The sequence below is a fragment of the Lissotriton helveticus genome, chromosome 5_1 (genome assembly GCF_964261635.1).
Source record: "Lissotriton helveticus chromosome 5_1, aLisHel1.1, whole genome shotgun sequence".
Lineage (NCBI taxonomy): Eukaryota > Metazoa > Chordata > Amphibia > Caudata > Salamandridae > Lissotriton > Lissotriton helveticus.
Genome location: NC_136065.1, coordinates 1,296,699,131 through 1,296,726,688, shown reverse-complemented (window position 1 = coordinate 1,296,726,688; position 27,558 = coordinate 1,296,699,131). Strand labels below are relative to the sequence as shown.

General features: G+C 44.1%; 1 protein-coding gene across 2 annotated transcripts in view; it reads right to left on the bottom strand.

Moving 5' to 3' along the window:
- Window positions 1–468: 468 nt before the first annotated feature.
- DENND2D (DENN domain containing 2D) overlaps window positions 469–27,558 on the bottom strand; it is a 796,377-nt gene continuing 769,287 nt past the window's right edge. For both annotated transcript variants that reach the window (XM_078644124.1, XM_078644126.1), the window contains one exon: window positions 469–957. In XM_078644124.1, the coding sequence (XP_078500250.1) occupies window positions 905–957 (53 nt within the window). In that variant the 3' untranslated portion in view covers window positions 469–904. The remainder of the gene's footprint in view (window positions 958–27,558) is intronic.

Below are 27,558 nucleotides of genomic sequence, written 5' to 3'. Positions count from 1 at the left end.
TGCAGAACAGTTCAGCAGCACTTTAAGTAGGATGCAGGTCAGACTTGTCCCCAGTATAATAGGAAGGTAGCAGTCGGGGAAGAATACCCCTGGATCATAGTTTTTTTTTTTAATGCACTGGTATGCAGCTTCTTATTTGCTTTCTCCCTGGCCAATGGCACCATTCCTAAACAACTGGTGAGAGTGCTGTGGTAGTCTTCGCCCCCAAAGAGCGGGAGCAGCCACTGCACTGAGAATATAGCACAAACTCAAAGGGATTACTCTGTAGGAGAGGGGGTGCAGAGCATACTGTATGAACGAGATGCCAATGCAATATGTTGCTTTCCAGCTAAGTAAATCCAAACACTCGCATACGTTTGGAAATAATTATTTCTTTGTATCATGATCAAAATGTTTAATTGTCTTAGGGTTGTGATTTCTTGAGCAAAAGTGAAACATTACACAGAAAAATCGCCATCACTGTACATGTACAACTGAAATCAGTTTTTATTTTAAAATTTAATTTCAATTAAATCACATCTTTGATATTCAAAAAGCACAATGTATCCATTAAAATGAACGAGTCACATCTGATAAAATATAATCGAACGTTATTTAAAACTGTGCAATATTTACATTAAAAACACAGAAAATCCATATTTGAAATTCCTTTTAGATTACTTACATTTGTCGAAATATCTATACAACTAGAGCGTTTTATGTACATTACTACTTTATCTGTAATGCCAGGTCTGTACAGTCCAGTAAAGGCTGATAAATACAGTACAATTTGTTTTTCAGCAGCTACCACCCTAATCATGTCAAAGGAAGTCTTAGAAAGTCATATACAGGAAACGTTCAACAACGGCTGTATTTTTAAAGTTTGGTCCGTGTTCAGTCGCGTCCATTCTACGAAATAATCATTTCATTTGAGCTCCTTTAGTCGTTGATATTCAATAACCTTCTGCTGAAAATAACCTATGGGGAAGAAAACGGCAATAAACATCTATAACAAAATTACAAAGCGTTAACTTTTTTGCTAAAGTAACATCATGTTTTTAGATAATAAAGGGTGCTCGCAGAAAAGCAATCTGTAGTTGGCCATCAAAAGCAAAGACTAAAATTACGAAGGTATATTCCATGACGACTAGAATTTTACCTAACATTTGTTAACTCCTGACAGTAGTTAGACAAAGCGAGTAAAAGGGTTTTAATGGTAGCAATCACATATATCTTCGTAATATAATGTTACATGGAAACATACGCCTGCTAAATGCATTTCTACACGCTGTACTGTACAAAGTTATACAAATTAAATATTTTTAGCAAATAGCAGTTTGAGTCAATTTCAATTTTTTCAATTTCAAGAAGTCTTTATTCGATTATTCATCATAATAGACATGCAAACATGCAGTAATATATTTAGTTGAGTCAGTAAGTGTGTCCTTACATGAGGCTTGTCAAACCTGCCAAATCATTTACCTCAAACACAGCTATTAGATGGTATTGAGGCAAGCCTAATTAGTGAACATTCACTAGAAATGGTCGGCTTTTTAAATTATGTTCAATTTGCTGTGACGGGCAAAATTGATCACGTGTAAAGTTTTTTCAGTTTACGGTCTGAAATAATCAAAATACCTCAATATTCCTCGAAACTACATTGTCTATCCTGTAACCTTTGCAGCTTGACAGTGCTTCTAAGAAGATCTGTTTTAGTTTTTGTAAGCAAAAATGCAAGCTTTAATACAGTTTATCGCCTCGGAGGAAATACAATCGTCACTGAAATTCCTCCGGTTCATTTTGGGCAACAAAATGATGGTGGAAGAGCTAAGAGGGTTGGAGAGTTCTCTTGGAGCCTATTTCAATTGCAGTAAACTTTAATACATCTAACTCCAGCTGCCAGGCAGATATTCTCTCTAGTCTGTGGCACTGACAATCGGACCCCTAAAAATGTATAAATAAGTGGGTGTTGTTGACATATTTCTTCAAATGAGACAGACGAAGGGAGTAATATGAATGTTAAATAGGACGACAGAAATAGAAATGCATTCCCACCCTCCACTTTTTATCGTCCATGACAAAATGAATACATTTCATGGACCCCACCTCCTCCTTTCATACTGGTCGATAAGGTAAGGTTCAGTGGTTCTCCATAACAAAAGGCGATAACAAATCCAACAGCACCAGTACATGGAGGCAGGTAGGATGTAAGATGTTGAGGCTCAATATTGCTAGATTAATGGAAATTATGAACTTCCATAAAAAATTGGGTATTTAGGGAGGGAACATTCTTAAGAATCACACTGCTGTATCCCGAGTTCTGTTAACTTTGTAGGTTTATCACAGTTTAATTGATATTCGAGACACTGTGCTACCTTAGTAAATACAAATCTGAACTGAGTTTATTTAATCAGTGCATTCTAAATCAGTACCACCTTATGCTAGGGAATACAATTTGTTAGAAGTCATAAAGTCACTGCATTTTTATTTGGCATATATTAGTCATCAGTAGTAGCGGATAGCATTTTTGTCTAAGTCTGCTGCTCTTGAATGAATGGCTTTTCGAATCCTCTCTTTCTTGTGTTCGTCTTGCCTCGGGAGCATTTTTTCTTTAACATCGCTCTTGAATAAATGAGTTGTATTCTTCCACTGCTGACATAATGCAGCTACTTTTATTTTTAACATTGTTTTAATTTACCGCTCCTGTCGAATGCATGTCCTGCTCCTTCCCCTCACTCGCTCAGTCTCTGCTGTATTACCTGAAGTGTGTGTTCTTCCTCTCGCTCCCTTATCTCTTCCCCCACCATATGGCTCTTTCACTAGGCACTCCAGATCTTTAGTGCATTCTCTTGCACACAGTTAACCAAAAAGTAGCCCAAAGTAGCCCAATATTGCTACTTTAAGGAAGGAGGGGCAGTGACAGAGTCAAGCAGGCAGTAAATGAAGATCACTGGCCGGACCATCTTACAGAAGTGGTCTGCACAGAATGTATAGTCTTGCTGAGTCTGAAAAGAGCAAGAGAGGCAGTATAGTTGAGATGCGTTTGTTGCAATGCTTTTGACAAAATTGCACTTTTCAAGTGGGTTTGGTCACACTTCTAACAGGGCAGGTCTGAGCTCACAGTCAGGCCAGGCATATTGTAATTGTAATTGTACAATTGTATATTATAGAGCTTACTAGCCATGAAGAGGCGTTGAAGCGATTTTCGGCGAGTAGCACGGTACTCTGTAACCCAAAAAGATTAGTGGTGGATTAGCATAGGGAAAAATTAGTTAATTTGAGCAGTAAACATGTGAGACTGTTAATGGGATTGAAAAGGTTAGTGGAGAGATAGAAGTGGGAATGGTCTAGAAAGTGTTCATTGGGAGATCATAGTAGTAAGATGAGGTTTCAGGTGAGCAATAAGAGAGATAGAGGAGGGAAGAGTCTCTAGAAAGGGATTGGGGAGATCATAGTAGTAAAATAAGGGTTAGGGTGATCCAAGGAGGGACAGAGGAGGGAAGAGTCTGGAAATTGAGATTCTGGACATCACAGTAGTAGAATGAGGTTTGGGATGAGTCAGAGTGGAGGTATATGATATATTAAGAGAGTTACCATGCCATACAATCCCAGGCCATATCATACCATAGCCATACAATGACTGGCCATACCCTTCAGACCCCCAGAATAATGCTGTATTGATCTGTAAACTTCATGGCACAAGCAGTGGACATTTGGGGTATTTTGTGTTTTTGCAGCACTTCATTATTCCCTGTGGGGTTGTGTTGTTCCGCAAAAACACTATCGAGCTAATCCACTTAACTCCTCTAATCCGGCAGTGCCCATATATAAATGTAGCAGAAAGCACAAAAGCAGACTTGAATGCTGATGTGTAATGAAGAGGCACCATAGCAAACCTCCTCATTGTCACCCCTGCATTTCCCTTTTGTTAATAAGCTTGCACACTTGTGAATAAGTGACTGCTCAGATTCCAAACCTTTCACTGGTTAGTCTGCAAGTCAGCTCCATAATCCTCTCTTTGCAAGTCTTTTATTCATTTGCCTGATCATCGTCCCTGAAGTGAGATTCATCAGCACTGTTTCAGAACAAGTATACTGTTTAAAAGTGGAGCAAGTACTGCAAGAAATGTCTGTTAGCGTATGTTTATGTTAGGAAATAGGTTTACGTTTGAGACAACACCCTGGATGTCTACTGACATTTGTGTGGCGTAGAGGTGGAAATAGAAGGAAAGCTATCATCAGTGCAGTAGCACTGGGGTTCAGCAATGCAAGGAAGCCATTGAACTCTAATGGTTGCTCGTTTTCAATAGCCATCAAACTAGGGGTAGGTGTAGTGAGAGAGGGGACAGGCCAACATGTTCCCCGTTCTCCCGGGAACAGATCCTAGCGTTTTATTTGTCTAACCGCACAGACCACACAAACAAATATTTCACCGCACAACCATAAAAATATAGCCCAATCGTGCATGATCTAGCCCAATCTGACAACACTGAGCACTGATGCAGCTCAGTATCCTGCTCTCTCACTGCCGTTCTCAGTCTCTCTCTTGCTAATCCCCCTGGCTTTCACTATCTCTTATGCCCATCTCCCTCGATCACTCTCCCATTACACGCTCAACGTTGTTAGTCGCTTTGCCACTGCAGGATGCACTTAAAATGGCGCAGGCAACGGCAAAGCCAACATCAGCAAATGCCCACTTTGAAAGTGGACAGCTACAATGTTGCCACAGGAAGGTCTAGTGTGGCCTCGGTAGTGCATCAACGTGGACGGCCCAGTTCGGCTCGTGATGGTACGCAGCACAACAGCAGGGCAGGGCACAGCCGGGATGGCATACCAGGGCCTCTTAGCTTACCTCCGGGAAGGGCAGTGGGGTTAAGGACAAATGCAGATCGCTGTGCGGATACGCAGGTCTTGGTGCCCACAGGGCTGTGGGAAGTCAGAGGAACTCATCCACAGTTGGATTATGAGAAATTGAGTCGGGGAGTCAGACAATATGGTTGTTCCTAGTATGTTGCAGGAGTTTGATGCCGGACCTGAAGCACAACCGATACTAGCTTGGTGGTAGTGCCCCTTTGCAGCTTTTAGGCAGCTGGATCCAGAGCAGGCTCGAAGGTAAGGGGTTCGAAGAGGGTGAAATGGTAGATGATGATGAGATTCAAGCAAAGGAGGAAAAGAAGTGGTGGCAAAGCAGCAAAGGTGGAGGGAGGATTCAGATATCCATTCAAATAATATGGTTGTTCCCAGTATTTTGGAGGAGTGTAAGGCCAGACGTGGAGCACGTTAGAAACTAGAAGTTGGTGGTACCCCTTCTCGGCTGGTTAGGCTGCTGGATCCAGATCGGAGGCCAACCTTAAAGCTAGGTAAAGGTGCAGGAATTATGGAGAAAAAGTAGTAGACGCAAATAAGGTGTTGGTAGGGTTACACACGGGTGGCGGGGGTGGTGAGGGGACATTGGAGGACTACAGTGTAGAACTGATTTGTGTGTCATGGAAGCTGGGTTAAGTACAGAGTTACAGCAAACAAATGATGGACGTAATGCTGACAATCCAAACATTGTCCCCCAGTCAAAAGATCTGGGTTAAATCCTTCGTTCTTTTGCCCATTATGCCACCCCAGTTTGGACCCAGCCATATGCAAATCAGTCTTGACCCTGTGCCCCATGGAAACAGTTCAGACCGAACTGCCAGGCCAGGTCCTCCCTGGACCGGAAACAAGCATCCTGAGACCGGTTTCAGGGTATGTCATTCTTCTTCAGCCAGACGTGAGTCCCATGCTCTCCACACCACTGGAGTCAAGCTATCCTGGCTGAAGACAGCTGATAGCCAGAAACCGGTCCTAGGATGCTTGATTCCGGTCCAGGAAAGACATGGCTTGGCAGTTCGGGATGGACTGTTCCCATGAGGCACAGGGTCAAGGCTGATTTGCATTTGGCCATGTCTGAACTGGGGTGGTGTGGAGTGCAAAAAAACGATGGATTTAGGCCCAGATCTCTGTACTGGGGTGAATGTATGACATTGTTCTGCATTCTGTCCATCAACTGTTGTTTTTGCATTTGTCAATCCCGAGTGGGATGGGTATGCTCAGACGTGAGTCCCATGCTCTCCACACCTCTGGAGTCAAGCTATCCTGGCTGAAGACGGCTGATAGCCAGAAACCGGTCCTAGGATGCTTGATTCCGGTCCAGGAAAGACATGGCTTGGCAGTTCGGGCTGGACTGTTCCCATGAGGCACTGGGTCAAGGCTGATTTGCATATGGCCATGTCTTAACTGGGGTGGTGTGGAGTGCAAAAAAACGATGGATTTAGGCCCAGATCTCTGTACTGGGGTGAATGTATGACATTGTTCTGCATTCTGTCCATCAACTGTTGTTCAAGCAAGTACAAGCGGCCTCTTTTTAAAAAAAAAATTGGGGAGGCCGAGGTTTTATTGTCTGTGCATCCAGAGCATGGAATGACCTGCCTTTCATGCTTAGAAATGCTCCGGACCTTCTGTCCTTTCACAAGGGTTTAAAAATTATGCTCTTCTCCCAATAAAACTATTTTGCCTCTTAGGTAGTCAGCACTTAGCGCCAGGACACCTCAGGGTAACCGTGCGCTCTACAAGAATAAATAACATAACATAACGATGGTGGTTATGTCAGTTTCCTGATGTAAGGAGCCTTTCTCCACAGCTTCGCGAAACGGTGCGTCCAGGTAAGGGATGAGAACATCTCGGTATTGTGCATAGTATTCTTGAGGAAGGCCATCTGGGCCCGGTGTCTTGCCAGATGACACAAGAGCGATTGCGTCTCCAATTTCCTCATGGGAAATGGGGCGGTCCAGATCGGCTTGAGCAGCGGCACCTACAGATGGAAGGTGACCACCCTCCACGTCCATCAGGTCCGTAAGGGACGGGGTTGGGGCTCGGGCTATACCCCGTATAGCTTGGGGTAGTAGGCGGCAAAGGCTTGCACCATTTCCATTGGGGCACGGCACAGTGACCCGCCTGGTGCCGCTATTTCAGGGATTATACAGTTTGCCATTGGGTACATAGCCAAGCGGTGAAGGAGCGAGCTATTCTTGTCGCCCCATCCATATATCCTGGCCACGGAGCAGCGCCAAAGGAGTTTGGCCGCATCCAGCGACAGCTGCTTGATCTCCGACCGGAACCGGGTCCGAAGTCTCGTGTCGGAAGCATCTGGGGATAGGGCCGAGGCACGTTCGAGGCGTAGGGCCTGCGCCTCCAGCGAGGTAATCTGTTCCAGTTGGGCTTGTCGCTGGAGTTTGAGTTGGCCCTTGGTGATCCCCCCCTAATCGTGGCCTTGCCCGCCTCCCACAGGGTGCCTGGGGAGGACAGGGAGCCCTCGTTAGAGAGAAAGTACTGTGTTAGCTCCCACTTCACCACCTTCCTGAAATCCTTGTCTTGAAGAAAAGAGGCATTGAACCTCCATGTTTTCCGGACAGAGTCAGGGGGAGGGGACCTGTACGGATCATCACTGGCGAGTGGTCAGAGATACCTCTTGGAAGAAGCGAGACGTCCTGAATCAAAAGACAGTCCGTCGAAGGAACGAAGATGGCGTCAATGCGCGCCTGTGTGTGGTGTGCTGCTGAGGTGTGTGTGAATTGTTTAGAGTGAGGGTGCCATAATCGCCAGGCGTCGCATAAACCCAGTGATTCAGACCAAGACCTCAGCTGCTTGGCTTGTGCAATTCCACCAGGAGATGGAGGGTCCGTCGTGTCGAGGTCAGGTGATGAGACTGCGTTACAGTCGCCCCCAAGGAATGTGGGACCAGGGGGCAGAGTTGCCAGGAGGTCAACAGACTTAGCTAGGATCGTCGTCAGGGGGGAGATTAAATGGTCACCAGGTTGAGCGGGTTGCCGTTTAGTGTGCCACTGAGGACCACAAAAGTGCCCTGGGCATCAAGAGTCGTTTGGACAGTCACCAGAGAAAGGGAGCGTCTCACTAGGATCGCCAGCCCTCGGGAACCACTTGTAAATCCCAAATGCTACACTCTATCATAGCCGTACCGCGTTAAGAAGGGGCAGCGATTACCCAGCAGGTGGGTTTCTTGTAAGAGTAAGATGTCCGACCGCAAGCGCTGCTTGTATCTGAGGACAGCCATGCGTTTATAGCGGTCCAGGAGGCCATTAACGTTCCAGGACATGATGCACAGGGGGGTGTTTATTAATGGTGTGTCGGACATGGAGCTTGGGTTGGCAGTGTGAATACAAGTCTGAAAGGGGAGGTCCAGTCTGTCTGTCCTATTGGGTGTACGTCGGGGTGCTTCATGAATGCTGGTGTGGTAGAACTAAAAAACCCAAAACACAACAATAGGTCCATCAGAGTATCCGAAGGGAGATCTGCGTGTCTCACGGGGTGCAAATCAGGGTGCCATGTTAAAGCTGGTGTAGCGGAACAAAAAAAAAGGAAAGAACCAAAAATACAACTGAAACACAGGACAACGGTCACCCCCCCTCGCCCCCCCCCCCCCCCCCCCAACACCTCTCCCACCCCCCACCTTACACTTCAGGAACGGAAGCATCTGTCGCCCTAACAATAAACCAGGGAGTTGCACCGTCAGGCAGAGGATGCTGAAAACAGATCCCAACGCAATAACCTCCACCTGCTTGACCTCCCAAAGGAGCGGCGCTGGCCCTTGACCTCGCGGGTGTAGTCTGGGAACATCATGATTGCACAATTTTCATAGCGCAGTCGCTGTTGTTTGCGGGCTTCAGCCAGGACAATGTCGCGGTCTTTGAAATTGAGAATCCGCATGATGAATGGGCGGGGGGGGGGGGGGGGACGCACCTGGCGCCGGTCTTGGGGCCAAAGACCGGTGGGCCCGCTCAATCGCAAACCATGGAGAGAGAGAGCCCTCCGGGACCCACGACCGCACCACCTCTCCAGGAAATCCGCCTCGCTGCCCTGCTCCACCCCCTCCGGAAAGCCCACCAGGTGGAGGTTATTGCGTTGGGATCTGTTTTCAGCATCCTCTGCCTGACGGTGCAACTCCTGAGTGTGCGACTGAAGACGAGCCACCTGCCCCTTAAGTTGTTGAACGTCATCTTCAACAGTGGAGATGTGGTTTCAGTCTCTATAATCCGGGCAGTGGCGTTACGGAGGTCCTGCTGAATGAGAGCCATGTCAACTCGCACTTCTGCGATTTTGCCTTCCACCAAGGTCTGGGATGCATGGATGGCCTGGAGTATGGTGGCTAAGTCCGCGGATGGAGGGGCCTCCTGTTCAGCCACGCCCCAGGAAAGCCCCCGCTTCCAAGGTGGTAAAGATTCTTCTGGGTGGCAGGGGTCTTCGCCGATCTGTCAGTTCTGCCCATGGCGGCTCTAGGGATTCAAAGGTTCCTCACGTCCCCAGAAGCAGACCCCACAGTGGGAAGTTGATAAGCTAATGCAGGCAAGCAATGGGTCAGCAGGAACAAGCAGCTAACGTAAGGACTCGGCACGGGTCAAACTGCTGCCACCCAAAATGTGCAGCCGGAGTCGAGGAGGAGGGAAGAAGGACCACGATCCAGGGCCAAACAGGGGCCCCCCCACCAGGGCCACAGAGTGCTCCGCCAGGGTGGCTAGACACAAAGTCTGCAGGGGTCTGGGGTACTAGCGGGTCCAAGACCGACATGGGCAGGTGACCCCGGGAGCGCAGTAATGATTAGTGACCCAGGACAGGTCAAAGTTGAGGAACAGGAGGCCACATAAGCCCCACCACACAGAACTATGGGCGAGGCCCCCAGGGAGCCACCAGATCCCACGTCTGGTTCGGGGACGCACTCTAGAGGGCCAACGCCGCCCGTAACGGCCGCCGAGCAGTCCGGTCCACACCCCAGGCCCAGAGAGGAGAGGCCCAGCAGGGTCACTTCACCTCAGCCGCAGGTGGCGCATCGAGAGTGGGGGAGAGGGGGAGGAGGCGGGGTGGAGGGAAAGGTAGCCGTGCTGTCACGTGATATTTACACATTAACTTATCTCCACACTAGAAAGATGCACAACTTTTATTCTTGAGTCAGATTTGGTACTATGCCTGCCTCTGTCCCTTGTGGTAATCTCTAACAAGGGTCATCATCCTCACCTGAGATAGCCCAGAGGTGTTTTTTGCTTAGCCCTCATGTTTCCCTTGACCAAGGTCTAGCCCACACATGTTATATAGAAACTGCCACTATTGGGGGGGGGGTCACCCATGCGACACATGACTAGTGTCTTGCTCAACTTACTAATCACCGTTGAGGTCCTGCCCAACTATGCCGAGCAACACTAGTGAGCGAATTGGCCAACACTTTTGTGTTCTTGATGGACTATGTAAACATTTTGTGCACTTATTTTATCAGAGACATTTCAGACTAATTATCATGATTTTTGACACTTCAAACATCCTTCTTTCACAGCGGTTTCCATGCAAGTATGCAGCTGCATCATGTTGGATAGGACGGAGTTCGGGGGCATCACGGAGATCTACCATCGGCAACAGGCGCGAGTGCTTAGCTCTCCGGGCACCATCTTAGCACATTCCCAGGGAGGGACGTCACAACAGATATTTCGGCGATGCTGGATCAGCGTAGGTCGAAATTAGTCTCGAGGTAAGCCGCCTGAATTGCGGTTTTGGAATCTTTGTACCGGTGGGAAAGCACTATGGTGGGAACGTCCTTTAGGAGGCAGAAATGAGGGTTCGCAACGGAGCATCGGCTCCGAGCGGCCATGATGGGAGCTGGCTCCTCATTTGAAAGACTTATTTCAATTCCCTGCTTTGAATTTGAAGGACTTTATCCCTATTTTTATGTTTTTACCACAGTGGAGCATTTATATCTCAGCGTTCTGAATGGATAAGCTGTACCCTTCCTCTGCTGTCATTAGGGAACATATTTTAGGTCTGGTTTGAGATAGCTTTGGCTGTCTCATCAGATTATTGTTTTTAAAAAAAACATTAATACGCCCTATACATACAGAGGAGGGCCTTTTGGTCAGTGGGCTGCATCTATTGGTCTGTTAAACTGTTGTTAGCATTTTCCTTCTGATCACATGTAGCTGGCTGAATGGGAAATGGCAAAGGGTGAGCCTATTATACCTGTTGGCTCCCTTCACTTCGAGTCTCTGCACAAAGCCTAAGCACATTGTTCACATCCACTGAAAAAAGTTCCTTGCTCTTATTGCCACACCTGTTTCAAAATGTGCTTTATTTTTTTATATTTGGCTATTTATTTTGCTGGCACTTTAGGTGCACAGTTAAGATAGTAATATATTTTCGGCCTCCTTTTAAAGTTTCTATTATAACGTCTTTAAGTGACACTGTAAGGTTATAGATGCCTGCAATTTGTGGGTTTGGTTTAGTGATAAATTATTCCTGTATTCTTAAGAAATAATAATAAAATTCATGGCACAACTGAAAAGTTTGTTATTTAAATAAAATCACTAGCAAAACAGCCACTTCAGTTAAAGAGTTTATTTTTGGGCGCAGCATTTTTCTCATTTTATTTTGTGCCATATTCTGCAATAAAAAACAAACAACTGATCAGCAAAACGGGACCCATTAGCTTTGCCAATGATTGTTTCTTTTGCATGCTTCTATGGGCAATACACTTACACTTTCCGATTTAAGGGACTGTATGGCCCTTCCTCTATTTCTCTCCTATGTTTAGGTCTGACTTGACAGCATTATGAAATGTTAGCATAAAAGAACTATCCCATATATTTATTGTGAAAAGCATCAGTTAAAACAATATGCTTTCAAGGATGGATCGTTATAACACTGTGCTTAAACCTGTAGGCAGCGATTTTATTATATGGAGTTTCAGCGATTACTGCAGTATGCAAGAGTTATTTTTTGTGTGTGTCAGTCAGCTGAACAAACTCTGAAAATAAGATATTCACTACAATAATTCTTGTTAGGCTCCCCCAGGAGTGGTGGTATTGTGTGCTGCCAACTGTAATTTTGTATACATTTGTACCTTTAGTACTGTATGCCGAATGGTTGCCTTGGGAAAAGCTTACACTCAGTACAATAGGGTTGAGTTGGTTATGGTGACAGACCAATGATAAAAGATATATGCCGGACTATTTATTGTGAAAGCTACGAACTAAAGGCAGTGGGGCTTGACATACTGATTGTGAAAAGAATATGTTAAAGTTAAAAGGTATTTAAGAGTGAATTTTTATTACTCTGAATTCAAGCCTACTGATAGGTTTTTTGTTACATGGAATCTCATACATATGGTATGGTAGAAGCCTTGTTTAGCCCTGTTAGGAGAGATATTTTGCTTTGTCATATGTCATTTTGTAAGCATTTACAATTTTATGACTGGATGCCTGATGGTTGCCTTGTGGGAAAGCTTACCCTCAGTTCAGAAGGCCTTATTTAGTAACGCGGACAAGCCAACAATAACACCTTTAGGCTATACTTGTGTGCAGCAGGGCTTAATTTGAGACGGTGATTTCCGTAGCTCAGTACTGGCACTTAATTGCCAATACCAGGGCTTGTGACAGTCTGCCACAAAGTGGCACGGTCTACCTAATTTAGAGATGACCTAAACAGTTAAATATTAATTCAATATACATAAAAAATTACTATTGACTGCTGTCCAAGTCATTCTTATAGATTTGGGGGCCTGAATTAATTCCATTTGTCCAACTTGTAGGAGTGTGATGGTTAATAGTTGTGTTGTTACTATCACTGGCAGCATGGCAGGGGCAATGTGTGATGCAAGCTGCAGTAGCCTCCTGAAAAGAGCCCTGGCACTTTTTTTTTTTTTTTTTACAAATTAGGCACTGGTGCGGAGGGAAATGTTATGCCTGATACCATTGGTCTGGCCTGTTCATTATCAAAAATAATTACAAAAGTAGTAGGTCTGACCTATTTTCTGTGAAAAGCATACGGTAAAGCCAATAGGCCTCTAGCAGAGGATTATTATCACATTATGTTACAGCTTGTAGAAAGGTATTTGTTTGCATCCAATTTCACAGATCACTAGAGTAGGCAAAGGTTTTGGTGTTAGCCACTCACTCTGACAAAACCTGGAAATAGCATTTCACTGTGAGGACTCTCGTTAGGCCCTATTGAGAGGGGTTGTATACTGTTTTGCCAACTTACATTTTGAACATGTTTGTTATTTTATTTATGTATGCCTGATGATTGCCAACATATACATACTTCAAGAGGCCTGGGTTGTATACAGTGTCGAGCTTCTGGATAAGAATAGACACCTAATCAGTTCACTGGGAATAGTTATGTCAGATTCCTTAGGTGTGATCTGATTCAATGAAAAGTTATGACAAAGCAATAAGGCATTGCTTACTTATTGTGAAAATCATGCGTAAAAGACAATAGGCTTTCAATGGTAGATTGTTATTACACTATGGTAAAGCTGCAGGCAGGTATTTTGTTCCCTGTAATCTTGCAGATTGCTGTAATAGGTAAGGGTTTTGATGTAAGCGATCCTCCTGAACACGCCATGAGGACTGACAATTTGCACTATGGTAATCCTTATCAGGCTCTAATATTAGGACATTTGTATTGTTTTGACAACTGTATTTTGTACAGATTTGTTATTTTATTACGGTATACCGGACGGTTGACTTGTGGGAAGGCTTATGAACCAACACAGTTAGTCTGAGCTGGGTTTGGTGATATGCCAATGGTAAAAGTTATAGGTCAGATTGTTTATATTGAAAAATTATGTTATAGGTAGTTGGCCTGCCATATTGATTCTAACATGCATATGTTAAAGTTAATAGGCATTTAAAGGGAGATTGTTATTTCTCTGTATTAAAGCCTAGTGACACAAATTGTGTTACACAGAATCTGGCACATTACCACACTAGGCAAGGGTTTTGGTGCTCGTTAAACCCTCTTACAAACTGTGGGTATAGACTATTTCTACTGTCAGAATCCTTCTTAGCTCCTCCTAGAAGAGATTCTGTTTTGCTGTGACAACTGTAATTTTGTACACTTTATTTATGACTGTATGCCTAATTGTTGTCTTGTGGGAAAGCGTATGCTCAGTACAGAAGGCCTCAGCTGGTTTTGGTGAGAAGCCAATGATTACAGCTACAGACATGACTGGCTTACTAGGAAAAATATTTTTGTTGCCATAGATCTGATCTATCACGAAAAGTTATAATAAACACATTAGGCCTGACATATTGATGGCAAAAAGTATATGTTAAAGTCAAAAGGCATTTAAGGGTGGATTGTTGTATCTCTGTACTAAAACCTACAGATAAGTATTTTGTTACATTAAATGTCACAGATTCTGAAAACCCAAAGAGGGAGAAGAATTGCACTGTAATAATTCACGTTAGGAGCTCTTCATCCTCTCTGCCATCATTTTGTAATAAGAAAATCCTTAAATAATACATGCATTCAATAGAGATATGAATGGCAGGACTATGTTTACCATGATGCACCTTGACTCACTTGAGGCCAATCCAGGGTGGAAAAGCTTTTAATGAGACAATGAATGCCTGTAATCTGGGCTGTTGGGCTATATCAATAAAATTGCACTGCCTATCAGACGATGTTTGTCGCTTGGGCTGCTATTGGCAAAACTCATGGTAGCATGCAGGTGGGGGAGAGGTAGGGCCCCCCAATTTAAGGAGTGGATTAAGGACATGACATACTGTTAAGAACAAAACAGCATAGATATATGGGATTCTCTCATTTATTATTGTTAAGGTTTTATATAGCGCGAACATGAACCTTGCGTGTATCAAAGCGCTTTACATGAGTAGAGAGTAGGAAACAAAAGGAACACATGAATACATAATTAAGATTTGAAGTACAGTTCTCAGTTGCGTAAATGTGTATGTACACTGTTTTATGAAAATTTCCTTAAAAGTAGGGATTTTACTTCTTTTTTAAAAGAGGTAAAAGAAGGGTTCCATTTTGTTTCAAGGGGCAGTGCGTTCCAGATCCTCAGAGCGATTCCAGAGAAGGCACAGTTGTATGTTTTCTTTTTGGCAAAGCATTGAGGTTTCAGTAGAAGATTGCTGGTACTTCTGGAGGACTTGTCTCCACAGGAGAGCACCAATTCTTGGGCCAAGTATCTCAGTGCATTATGATGCAAGACTTTGTAGGTCATGCAAGCGATTTTTAGTTGAAATTTGGCTTTGAAAGGAAGCCAGTTAAGAGCTCTAAGGTCGGGGGTAATATGACAATTTCTTTTTGAGCCCATGATTAGCATAGCTGCTGAATTGAGCGAGGTTTGTAAAAGGCCCGTTGATGATCTGGGAAGACCGCATAGCATTGCACTTCCATAGTCTAGTCTTGGGATTACTAATGCTTGAACTGCCAGTTTGAAGTCATTTGCAGGAAGGAATGGTTTTAGTTTTCTCAGGCTGTTGATCTGAATATTTGCACCTTTTTTTGCAGCACTGATATGTTTTTGCATGTGAAGATTTGTGTCCAGTAATAGTCCTTGTGATTTGGCTGAGTCTACAATATGAGGTTGGCAGTTGAGCGCTGTGAGTTGTTTAAGCCATTCGTCGATGTTGGTAGTTTTGTTTGGAGGGATTAGGAGGAATTCTGTCTTGATGGTGTTTAGTTTCAGGTGGTTGTCTGCCAGCCAGATCTGGGTTTTTTTCAGTGTTGAATTGAGAGTTGTGATGTCGTCCGGGGAGGGGATCTTTAGGTATAGTTGTGTGTCATCAGCATACATATGATAGTGGATGTTTGAGGAGCTAAGAAATTCAGTCAGGGGTTCCATGAAATGATTGAAGAGTGTAGGCGAGAGGGATGAACCCTGTGTTACTCCTAGAGTGACTGGGATGGGCATAGAGAGGGATTGATTGACCTTGAATCTTTGGGATCTATTTTGGAGGAAAGAGGTGAACCAATTTAGTACTGATCCTGATAGGCCCATTCTATATCTCAGAAGGTCTAGGAGATTATCATGTTTGACGATGTCGAATACCGAAGAGAAATCGAGAAGGATTAGTAGACGGGCTTCATTTTTGTCAAGAATTTTTAGTACATAATCTATTATGTGAGTCAGGGTCAATTCAGTAATGTGCCCTGCACGAAAGCCAGATTAGTATTGGTTGAGCAGGTTGAAATGGTCAGTGTGATTTCCCAGCTGGCTGTGTGCACATTTTTCCAGGAGTTTGGCCAAAGTTGGGATGTTGGAGATCGGGGGTATTTATTTAGGTCAGTGTAGTCTGCCGTTGGTTTCTTTAGGATGGGTGATACCTGCTCAGATGTAAGACTTTCAGGGATGATTCCTTGAAGCAGAGACGTGGTGATAATCTTGGTCCACACTGGCAAATGCAGCGGAATTAACTCTTTTAGGTAATTGGCAGGAAGAGGATCAGTGAAATGGTTAGAGGGGTTGAGTGATGTGATTACTGATTACTTTTAGTATTGCATCTTCTGTGTAAAGGTTGAATGAATACCAGTCTGCATTGTTTCTGGGGCGAATTTTGGAGGAGGTGGGCTGGGGGAGGTTAGCGAGGGAGGAGGGGTGCTCTTGTGAGTGCCATTTCAGGTCGCTGGGGTCTTAAGTAGGTCAGTCTTCTCACTAAAGAAGGAGGCAAATTCTTCACAGCTGGGTTGAGAGCTAGGACCAGCTTGTGGGGGGTGAGGTAAACCTGTAGATTGTGCTTTAATGAGATCAAATAATTTTTTGGGTCTATTTTTGACTTGGTCTAATTGGTTCCTAATGAAGGTAGCTTTTGATCTTCTGATATTTCTGTAATAGGAGTTTCTGGCAGCTCTGAGCAGCTTAAGGTGGTCAAGGGATAGAGATGATCTCCATTGGCGTTCAATTAGTCTTAGGGAACTTCTAACCTCATTGAGTCTGCCGTCATACCAAGGTTTGGAATATTTTGTGGATATCCTCTTCAATTGTAGCGGTGCAACTGTGTCTATTACCGTGGTCATAGAGGTAAAGTAGTGGTTTGTCAGCGCATGGACATCCAAAAGGTCTGTAGGGGGCAGCCGGAAGCTGGCACTAGATAATAGGACTAAGTCTGTGCTGACACTCTTTAGGTTCCTTTTCCATATTTTGGGTTTTGTGGGTTGGGCTGAGTGTGTTCTTACTGATTTGTTTATAAAGAATGTGATGCAATGGTGGTCGGACCAATCACAGGGGAGGATCGTGTTCAGTTGGATGGAGTCGGCATTGGAAATGACCAAGTCTAGGGTTGAGCCCTTGTCATGTGTGGGGCTGTTACAGATTTGGGAGAGGTTTAAGTCTATGAGGAAGTTTTTGAGGCTATTGACTATGGGGTCATTAATGTCGTTCCAATGAAGATTAAGATCTCTGAGGAATATTTGGGCAGTCTGTGGACCAGTGTTTGTAGTTAATATATCCATTAATTGTTCAACAAAAATTAGGTTGTCGCATGGAGGGTGGTAGAATGCGTGCAATGAGCAAACTGGATTGTTGTTGCTTGAGATGTCATGCACAGGTATTCACATGATGATAGTAGTGGAGAATGGGATTGGTTCACTGCCAAACTGTTCCGGTGAATGAAGGTAATACCGCCCCCGGCCTATTCGTTCTGTCTAGTCTGATGATGTCGTGATTTGGGGGGACTAGAATGTCTAGGATAGGTGTAGATGATTCGTTTAAACAAGTTTCAGTCAGTATTAAGAGGTCTGGTTCATGCGTAAGTATGAGGTCTGCTACGTCAGCTGCATGTCTTGAAGCTGATCTACAGTTGAGTAGGATGCATTTACGATGTGGCTTGATGATAGTTTGGTGTTCTAGTGAGAGGGGGACTCGCAACAGATTGTCTTTAGATATTTCTCCAGGGTTGTGTGTAGGAGCTGTGTGTGGATTAGGGGGGATGGTTTGGATACAGGAGGGTTTATGTATAGTGTGGTTCGAACATTCTGTGCTGTGGGTTGGCGCTCTGTGTGGATTAGAGGGGATGGTTTAGATAAGGGAAGGTTTATTTATATTGTGGTTCGAACATTCTGTACTATGGGTGGGATGGGGAGCTTGTAAGGGCGGAGAAGGGAGTGTATGTCATTGGATGTGGGAGGGTCATTTCTACGAATCGGTCCGGATGTGGCGTTGTGGTAAGTTCTCCATTTTGGTGTCGCATACAACCTTGGTGATGGTTGCATTTGATGTGTTGGGTTCAGTTGGTGTGGGTGTGGGGGCGGTTACTATGGACGTATGTGGAATAATCTCAAACCTGCCTTCTGATTTTTGGTGTATTGAGAATTATGTTTTGTATTAGTTGGAGGTCCTTTTTGACTTGTTGAAGTGAAAGTATAATTTCATCAAGTTTGGGGTCCTGAATGGGTTGTGCCATTATTGTATGGTATGGGTGTAGGAGGGGGAGGATGAATTAGGAGTGTGAGTGGGGGCGTTAAGATTGCCTAGGTCGGTGTAATGAGGTCCGCGTGGGTGAATAGGGGGGGGGATGATGGGGAAGAGTGGTGGGAGGAGGAGGGGCATGTGCCGGGTGGGTGCGAGGAGGGGCTGAGGTGATGCTCAGGAATTATTTTCTTCAGATCGCACAGAAGGGGGCTAAGCATTCATCACCAATGCGCTTAGTTACCTGTGCCTACACACACATCTCAAACATGGCTCCGAAATGCGGGACAATAATGGACCTTCTCGGAATGGACACTTGTTATGTAAACCTCAAGGTAATGAATGTCGGGTGTGACCTATGTAGAGGAAAAGCAAGAAACACTAATGATCTGTCATTGCTGTATGTGCTCGGTACTGTGGGAACATAGTGTAAGAACTGTAACAGTTTACGATTCATTGTCCATGCCGTAAACCGTCTGTTGTGTACAAATGAAAATGTTAATAAACAAAGTTATTTAATTAATGCCTGTCATTACCTCTGCTGTTGTCACGCTTTGGCTAGTGATCAAGGGCTAGGAACCCCGAAACGCACTTGGTCGGATAATTCCAATGCGACCTTCAGCGTTTACTGCAAGAATAAACAGGAATGTGACTTGCCGATGTGTGCAACTTTGTCCGGGGGCAAACCTTTCCTTTGCATTTAATACAGCCGGTCCAGCCGTGAACACTGCACCACTGAACAGCAGGTCAGGTGTGACAATGATTCAAGTCATGAACTGAACGGCGAGTTAGGAACAATACCTGTGGCAAACTGGTTAAGATGGCACTGGCAATCCCACTGGAAGGCACTGCATTTTTAATAAGGATGTTTGGCACAGCAGACCAACGAAGGGGATGAATTATGAATTGCAGGACTATGTTTACCATGATGCACCTTGACTCACTTGAAGCCCAGTCATGGGCCAAAAAGCATTTAATGAAACAATTAATGCCTATAATTACCTCTGCGGTTATGCTTTGAGAAGCCCGAAACGCATTTGGCCAGATGATTCCGGTGCGACCTTCTGCGTTTACTGCAGGAATAAACAGGAATTTGACTTGCCGAAGTGTGCGTCTTGTCCGGGGAAAAACCTTTAAATTTTTCAATAGAGATAGGGCTGGTTGGTTAGTCCTTTGGTTTGGAATTTTCTCCTTTTATAGTTTTACCTTAGCTTACTTGCTTTTCCATTTCTTATTTTAATGTTTCTCAAGAGAATAGAAAACTTCCCCAGACAGTGCTAATGGGTCAGATGTATGCCGCTCATTTCATCTGCAGGGCACTGCATCCCACGTGGCCCCTTTCTCTAAACCAGGAGACCACTTTGAAATACTGTTGTTTATAGTGTATCATTGTTTTACCATTCTAAGAAAGCCAAAACATTGGTTCTAAATGTGGCGACCATGCTTGAACTTGAAAAGAACAATAGACTATTTACAATACTTTTGCAAGAGTGACACCTGCTATGTTTAGTTTTGTTATTGTAAGCATATGCCTGCCGTGCTTAGACAGCAGCATGTTTTTTTTTTGCTTTCTATCTGTATTATTTTAATTTGTTACTTATGTTGTTGGTTGTGGGTTTTATTGTGGTTGCAGTAGAGGGTGAATGCAAGTATGCGTCAGTGGATGAATGAATAGATGCAAAGATGAGTGAACGAGTGCATGTATGATGACCTACTGAATGTCTAAACCAATCAGTGTCACAGAAATCACTTTAATCTATGAGCCAGCCCTGCTGGCTTTTGCGATGCTTCTTTTAATGTGGGTCTACGTCTGTAAAACTAGTGTTCCACTGAGTACTCTGTGTGTGTCATCCATCATTGCTTATGTACCTCGCAAATCTTTTAATACATTTGGAGAAGCCCGCAGCTAACAAGGTGTCAGATTCTGTAGGTGAATCTACTAATGGTACCCTCGATATTACAGTAAAACCCTGCAATAAGAATGAATATGGGACCCAACATCTGATTTCATTTCTACAACTCATTGGATTCCAATTAAATTAGTGCGGATATGAGGGCGTATTCAACCCCAGCATGCTTTAAAATTCTTGATGTGACGTTGATGCTCCCTAGTAAAGGTGTAAACATGTCAACCTCCAACCAGAATTAAGGCTTCTATGGGGTATTTGATGAAGGGGTAGGAAGGTACCATGCTTTCCCAGTTGCAGAACTCATTGCGCCTGCTGTACTTCCAGTTGTGATGAACTCCATAATTCTCACAGCATGTGTGGTACATTTGCCTCTGTGGATCACTCTGGGATTTCACACCAGAGTCTGTCAGCTCAATACTGGCTGCCCTTGTGTCCTTCCTTGATGGTTATTTGTCCTAGCATTTGTCTGAAAAGGCCTGCACCCAATTCTGGGAAACAAAAAAATGCACTACAATGATCACATCAACTTGTTTAAATCTACGCTCTACACTCTGTGTATTACCTTTCTTGTGGATCAATTGCTCTCATTCAATTTAGAAGTCCTATACTCAAAGATCAAGGATGTAACTCAGTTTTCAGTTGTACTACATTGTTTTTTTTATAAAATGCTTCATACTGCTTTTTTGTCCTTTTTAGTTCAAGCTTGGCAGCTCACCTTTCACCAGATCCTATGTGATCGACAAAGAAAGAATTGTTAGTGTACTACTTAGAGATTATGGCTTCACCTACATGTACAGGATTTGATATGGCTGAATTTGTGTGCTTTCACTGAAAAGAGAGCTTGAATTACACCTTTTGGCATGTAGCAAAGCTTAAACTCAAATACTCAATACAGCAGGGTCTGCTGGTCATGGTGGCAAGCCAATGATCATGGCTATAGGCCTAATCGGTTAATTAGGACATTTTTTGATACAGGCAATGCCTCACATTTGTATTGTGAATAGAATATTAAAGATGAACCCATTTAAATGTGGGCTGTTATTACTCTATATGAGAGCCTGCAGAAAAGGATTTTGTTTCTCACAGATTACTGAAGTAGGCAAAAGTTTTGATGTTGGTAACCGCCTCTGACAAACCGGAGGTAGGGAGGATTTGCTTTGTGAGAATTGTTGTTAGGGTTCTCTTAGGAGAGATAGTATTTTTCCTAGCCTCTTGTAACTTTGTATACCTTTCTAATGTTGTAATTGTGCACCTGATGGTTGCCTTGAGGAATGCTTATGCTAAAAAATGTTGCTTATGCTCAAAACAGTAGGTCTGAGTTGGTTATGGCAACAAGCTATTGGCTTGATTGCTGCACGGAGAAGAGTTAAGTTCAATGCTATGGGCCTGATCATATCTATTATGAAATGTTAGTATTTAATGTGCAAAGCACATGTTAAAGTCAATAGGCCATTAAGAATAGATTGTTAATAAGCTTTGCTGAAAGCTGTAAACTGGTCTTTTGTTACAAGTAGTCCCACAAATTACCTTAGTAGGCAAGGCTTTTTTGTGTTGAGTACCCCCTCTGAGAAACATTGGGCAAAGAAGATTTTTACTAGGAGAACAAGCATTGAAAATGCAATAGGTCTCGCCTTTGATTGAGTTATAGCCATTTGCTTTGCTAATGGTATTGCATTACTAAGCAAATGTCTTTAACTTAATAAAAAGCGAGTCCTATTCCATTTTTAAAGTTTTATTTTTGTTGCAATTTAATGAAAGCTTTCCCGAACATGGCAAAAGTCGCAGCATGTGTTTTAAGCACACAATATGTTGCTTTTAGCTTGTAATTGAGGGTGCACAATAGATGGTGAGATAGTAAGATTAGGAAATTAGCCTTTTAGACAGTTGAAAAGGGCTGGTGGGCATGAGCAAGCGAGGGGCAACGAAAATCTGTGTGTTAAGGCCCTACAAATTAACCTGTGCTATAGTGAAAAGTAGTGCTTTAAGGCATGTGTATGGCCTGTGAAAGTATAAAAGGCAAAATTATTTATTAAGGGCAAGTACAAGGTGCAGAAGCCTATTAGTAAATGGGTAATGCTACCCTGTGAAATAATCCTATGTTGAAAGATTATTGTGGTAGCACTGTGACTAGACGCAAAAACTGAGCGCTTGCAATGCATGTAAATGTATTGTTTTTTTGGGTAGTGGCTTGAAAACCTTTTAGCTTTTGATAATAGCTATGTTGGGCTTTGACAAGCACCAGCACACAATGGACGGTGGCGGGACCGGATGGGGGGAAGGAAGGAGTGAACATAGGTTGAATATAAGTCTATGTACTAAGGCGTTACAAATTAACGTGCAAGGTAGTACAAAAAGTGCTTTAGGGCATGTGTCTGGGCTGTGTAAAGTACGTAAGGCAAAATTATTTATCATGGGCAAAATGAAAGTTGCAGAAATAGCTAGTACGCTACCCCGTGGGATAATGCTCCGTTAGAAGAATATTATTGTAACACTGCCGGTGCAGTTACAAGTGCTGGAAGGCATGTGTAAGGACCGTGGAAAGTATGTAGGGTAATAGTTTTTTCCAAACGGCAAAATTAAAAGCCCAAAAGCCTATTAAAAATTTGTAGGACGCTACCCAGTGAGGTAATGTTGTTATAAGCTTCACTTCAAAGGTGTGGGAGGAGTGCGGCTGAGGCAGAGCGCACGCTGGGGGAAGCTTGTGGGGCGGAGCGGGAAGAGCTGCTGGGGAACAGATGGCTGGCGATTTGATGCTGTGCACGTGCATTTTAACTCATTGCGCTTGCGCATTGAGCTAAAAGCGCACATGCACTTCATCAAATCGCCAGTCTGGTTAAACTCTGTTTAAGCCCCTATAGTCTCGCTCCGCTCAATGCGCATGCGCATTGACAGGCGAGACCTAAAAAACCTATCCTTTAGGACAGATAGGATTTTAATTTTCTAGTTGAAATTTTGTAAACGTATGTAATATTTATGACTGTATAGCTGATGGGCCGTATATAAAAAAAACTTCACTTTTAAAACATCAACTACATTAAAATAGAGAAGAAACTGTTGAGGAATAAGGTTGATTCCTTCATTACTACCTTTGATAGTTCCATAAATATTAAATTTTAAAAGTTGTTTTTATTACACACATTCTTTATTTTATCTAACTTTACACTAACAACCCAATGTAATCCCTAAATGGTAGCCTTTTAATAACTCTAAAAACCATTACTGCCTAATTATACATCATTCCATGACCCCAACATCCTCTTTATGCTACCCTTCGCTGAACCTAAAAACTCCTTACGTTCCCTTCTTGCTGTCCTTCCGTGAACCCTAAAATACACTTATGTACCCTTAACACTGCCCTTCATTAAACTTTAAAAACCCCTTACTACACTTTTGCACTACTCATCCCTGAACCCTAAAAACCCCGAACCACCCGTTAATGCTACCCTTCCTTAAAACCCTAAATGTTTCTAACTACCTCTTCCCACTACCTGCCCCTAAACCCTACCAACTACTTACTAACCCGTCAACACTATCCTTCACTGAATTCTAAAAAACTTGTACTAACCCCTCACAGTAAATGCTCTATTCTACTTTAGCTAGAGGATGCCCCTTTGCCCTATAAGACAACATTTTTTCATTTGTTTTTTTGTAACCACAACTTTTTTAATTCTATTGTTTCAGCAAACAACGTTTTTGACACTACCTTTTTCAGTTGTTTTTTTCCACAACATTTTTACTGCAAATCCCTTAATGGTTGCCCTGTGAGAAAGTTTACCCTCAGGGCAGTAGGGCTGAGCGGATTATGGTAAAAAGTGAAAAATAACAGCTATAGGTCTGAGTGGTGCACCGTGAAAGGTTATGCCAGATGTCATAGGTCTGATCTGTTTATTATGAAATCTTACAACAAAAGCAGTAGGCCAGATTACCTTTGTAGCGAAGGATTTTGGCGCTAAAAACCCCTTTTTCTTATCTTATCTTAAGTGCAATTTATAGAGTGCGCTGACACCAAAGGCTTCCTGGCGCTATGAGACAGAGTGAGTGAGGGACAGAGGCGAGGGTGGGGTGGTTTTAACCAAGGGGAGGGAAGAGGTGGGTTTTAAGCGATTTCCTGAAATTCAGAAGAGAAGGAGTGGATTTGATGGAAAGAGGGAGGAGATTCCAGAGCCCGGGAGCCAGGTGGGAGAAGTGGCAGCCACCGAATTTCTTGGTTTTAGCTTTGGGGGTGACTAGTAGATGATGGTGAGCTGATCGGAGGTTACGCGTTGGGCGATGAGGAGTGATTAAAGATTTGAGGAACGCGGGGCCTGAACAATGGAGGGCTTTGAATGTGAGGCAGGCCACCTTGAAAGATTCCCTTTGGCCTACTGGGAGCCAGTGCAGTCTGTGAAGTAAAGGTTTGGCCGATTGCCATCTGGGGGTTTTGTGAATGAGTCGGGCCGCTTGGTTCTGAACTACCTGGAGGCGGTGCAGCAGGGATAGTGGGATACCGTAGTAGAGGGAGTTGGAGAAGTCCAGACGGGAAAGCACAAGTGAGATGACAACTTGGGTAAGTGCGGCGAGCGGAAGTAGGTGGCGAACTTTGCGAATATTCCGGAGCTGGTACATACAAGATGAGATTACCTTACCCACTTGGGCTTTGAGAGACAGTTCGGTGTCAATAATCACTCCCAGACTCTTCACTGATTTGGCCGGGACTGGGGGGGGGTGAGCTCCGAAGGCCAGAACTGCGGGCCCCAATGAGCTTGACTGAGTCCAGGAAGGAGGAGGTCAGTTTTCCCTGGGTTTAGCTTCAATTGGTTCTGGTTCATCCAATGTTGGATGTAGATCATAACTGCGTGAAATGTTTTGATGGCATGGGGTGAGTTGAGCGGGAGGACAATCTGTAGATCGTCGGCATAGTTGTAGACAATGATGTCCCATTTCTGGAGAGAGTGGATCAAGGGCCGGAGGTATAGGTTGAACAGGAGGGGTGAGAGGGAGGAGTCCTGGGGGACTCCGCAAGTCGTGGGGGTTTTTGTTGCAGTGAAGGGGCCCAGGCGGACAGCCTGTGATCTACCAGTCAGAAAAGACTCAACCCACTTAAGAGCGGAACCCTGGATGCCTGCCTGTCCGACACGGTGGAGAAGGATGTTGTGGTCCACCGTGTCGAACGCGGCCGACAGATCCAGGAGCACGAGGGCTTGGGGAGACCCCGCATCCGCATTGCTCCTGAGAGTGCCCAGGACTGCCAGAATGACGGCCTCAGTAGAGTGGGCAGGTCTGAAGCCGGCTTGATTGGGCTCAAGGTGATAACATATGCGGAATTGTTTACTGAGTTAACTGTGTTTCACCCTTGAGGCGGAAGCCGGGGGTTCTATGCGCGCTCTGGTGCCTCTTTTCATCAAATGCAGCATCATAGAATCGTTATTGATTTAAAAATAACGCTTTTTTAATATTGTGTAAATATTTTAAACAGCTCTTTTTTAGACTCAGTTTTGTACCTGCGTGTGAGAGCGACGTCGCCCGAGGTTACATTATTCCCTGCCTGGATCAGCGTTGCTGCTAACACGCGCTGAGCAGACCTTCCAGCCACTTCAGTCGCCATATTTCATAGGGGAAGGCTGGCGGTCTAGTGGATCGTCCCTCCCACCCTCCTCCCTATCACCGAATACATGGATAAAAACGTCAGACCAGCTCGCCTGCGCAGCGGGCGCGCCGGCAGCGCGCCAAAGGCGCGCCAAAGGCAAGCCCGTCTGCGCACGTCCGCGCCGGGACCGTGTCGAGGGCCATGACCTATGGCCAAATTAATAGCGCTGGGCACATTGTTTATTCACGTACTTCTCTGCTTAACCTACGGCCACCTTTATTACCTGACTGCCATTTGCACAATATGGCATTAACCCCCATGAACGATGTGATGCACTGCGCACACTGTAATACAGAGATAGTTCATAAAAGGCTTAAACACTCAGCTATTACACATATCACAGATACGGATACACTTATAGCCATGGCCCTTATTAATGCTCGCTCCCTCTGTAAACACAAACAAGAAATAGCTGACCTCATAACTGATCACAATTTAGACCTACTGTTCATCACTGAAACATGGACTGATAAAGCTTCCGACCCAGATTCAGTGGTTGCTACACCCAATGGCTATAACATTTATAGACAGGATAGAACAGGTGGGAAAAGAGGAGGAGGATTAGCAATCATAGCCAGAGAAAGGTTTGGTATTACAACATCACCTATCCCAGAAACTTCATGCGAAGCCTTACAGTTCAGAGTTGAGCTCAGTGCCCTATGTAATATTAAAGGGATGCTCCTTTATCGACCTCCAGGAGGCAGGGCAAACTTTCTGTCAGGCCTAAGTTCCATACTGGAATCACTGGCCATTGAGGACTCTTGTACGGTCCTAGGTGATATGAATTTCCATCTGGAAGACAAGAGCCAGAGCGATACTCTGGCCTTGCTTTCAGACATGGATATATTAGGGCTCAGACAATTGGTGACTTCATCCACACACGAGGCAGGACATACATTAGACGGAATTTTCTCTAATGTTAAGGGCCTCCAAGTTTCCGACATTCTGCCGATGACTTGGACCGATCACCACGCCATCTTTTTTACTATAAGAGTCCCAACCACGGATTATAACAAATGTAAAACTATTCCCCACACTCCCTTTAAAGCTTGGAAACATATTAATCATTCAAAACTGATAGATCAGCTAGACATCACGCGACCAGTGATCTCACTCGATCCTAGCATGGCAACATCACAGTTCCACGACTGGGTGGGCCATGCTACTAATCTCCTGGTTCCCACGAAGTCTATATCCAATAACCGAGCTAGGCCAACAGCATTGTGGTACACAGAAGAATTAAAAAAACAAAAGCAACATAGTAGGCACTTTGAAAGGCAGTGGAGAAAAACATATGACGCAGCAAGTAGAAAGCGTTATAAAGACTCACTTGCCGTTTATAAAGGAATGATAGCAACAGCTAAAAAGTCTTTTTACTTTGCCCAGATTGAGCAAGCTCAACACTCCAGTAAAAAGTTGTACGAAATTACCAAAATTCTGTCCGGTAATCTCCCCGATCTTATTCCCCCTCCATCCCAAAAAATGTGTGACGAGCTTGCTAGTTTCTTCTTCTCTAAAGTAGACGATATTTACCAGACGTTTACGTCCAAGCCCAACACAATTAACCTCCCGCTCTCCAATAAGCATACAACCCTCTTAAACAGCTTCAATCTTTTAACCGATAACCAAGTAAAGACCATTGTCACCTCTATTAAAACAGGATCTGCATTAGATCCCTGCCCGGTATCAGTCCTTCTCCCTGCTCTCGACGTCTTAATACCAATAATTACTCAGGTATCCAATGCTATTCTCAGTTCAGGAACCTATTCCACTGTTTTGAAAAAGACACTTCTGAAACCCCTT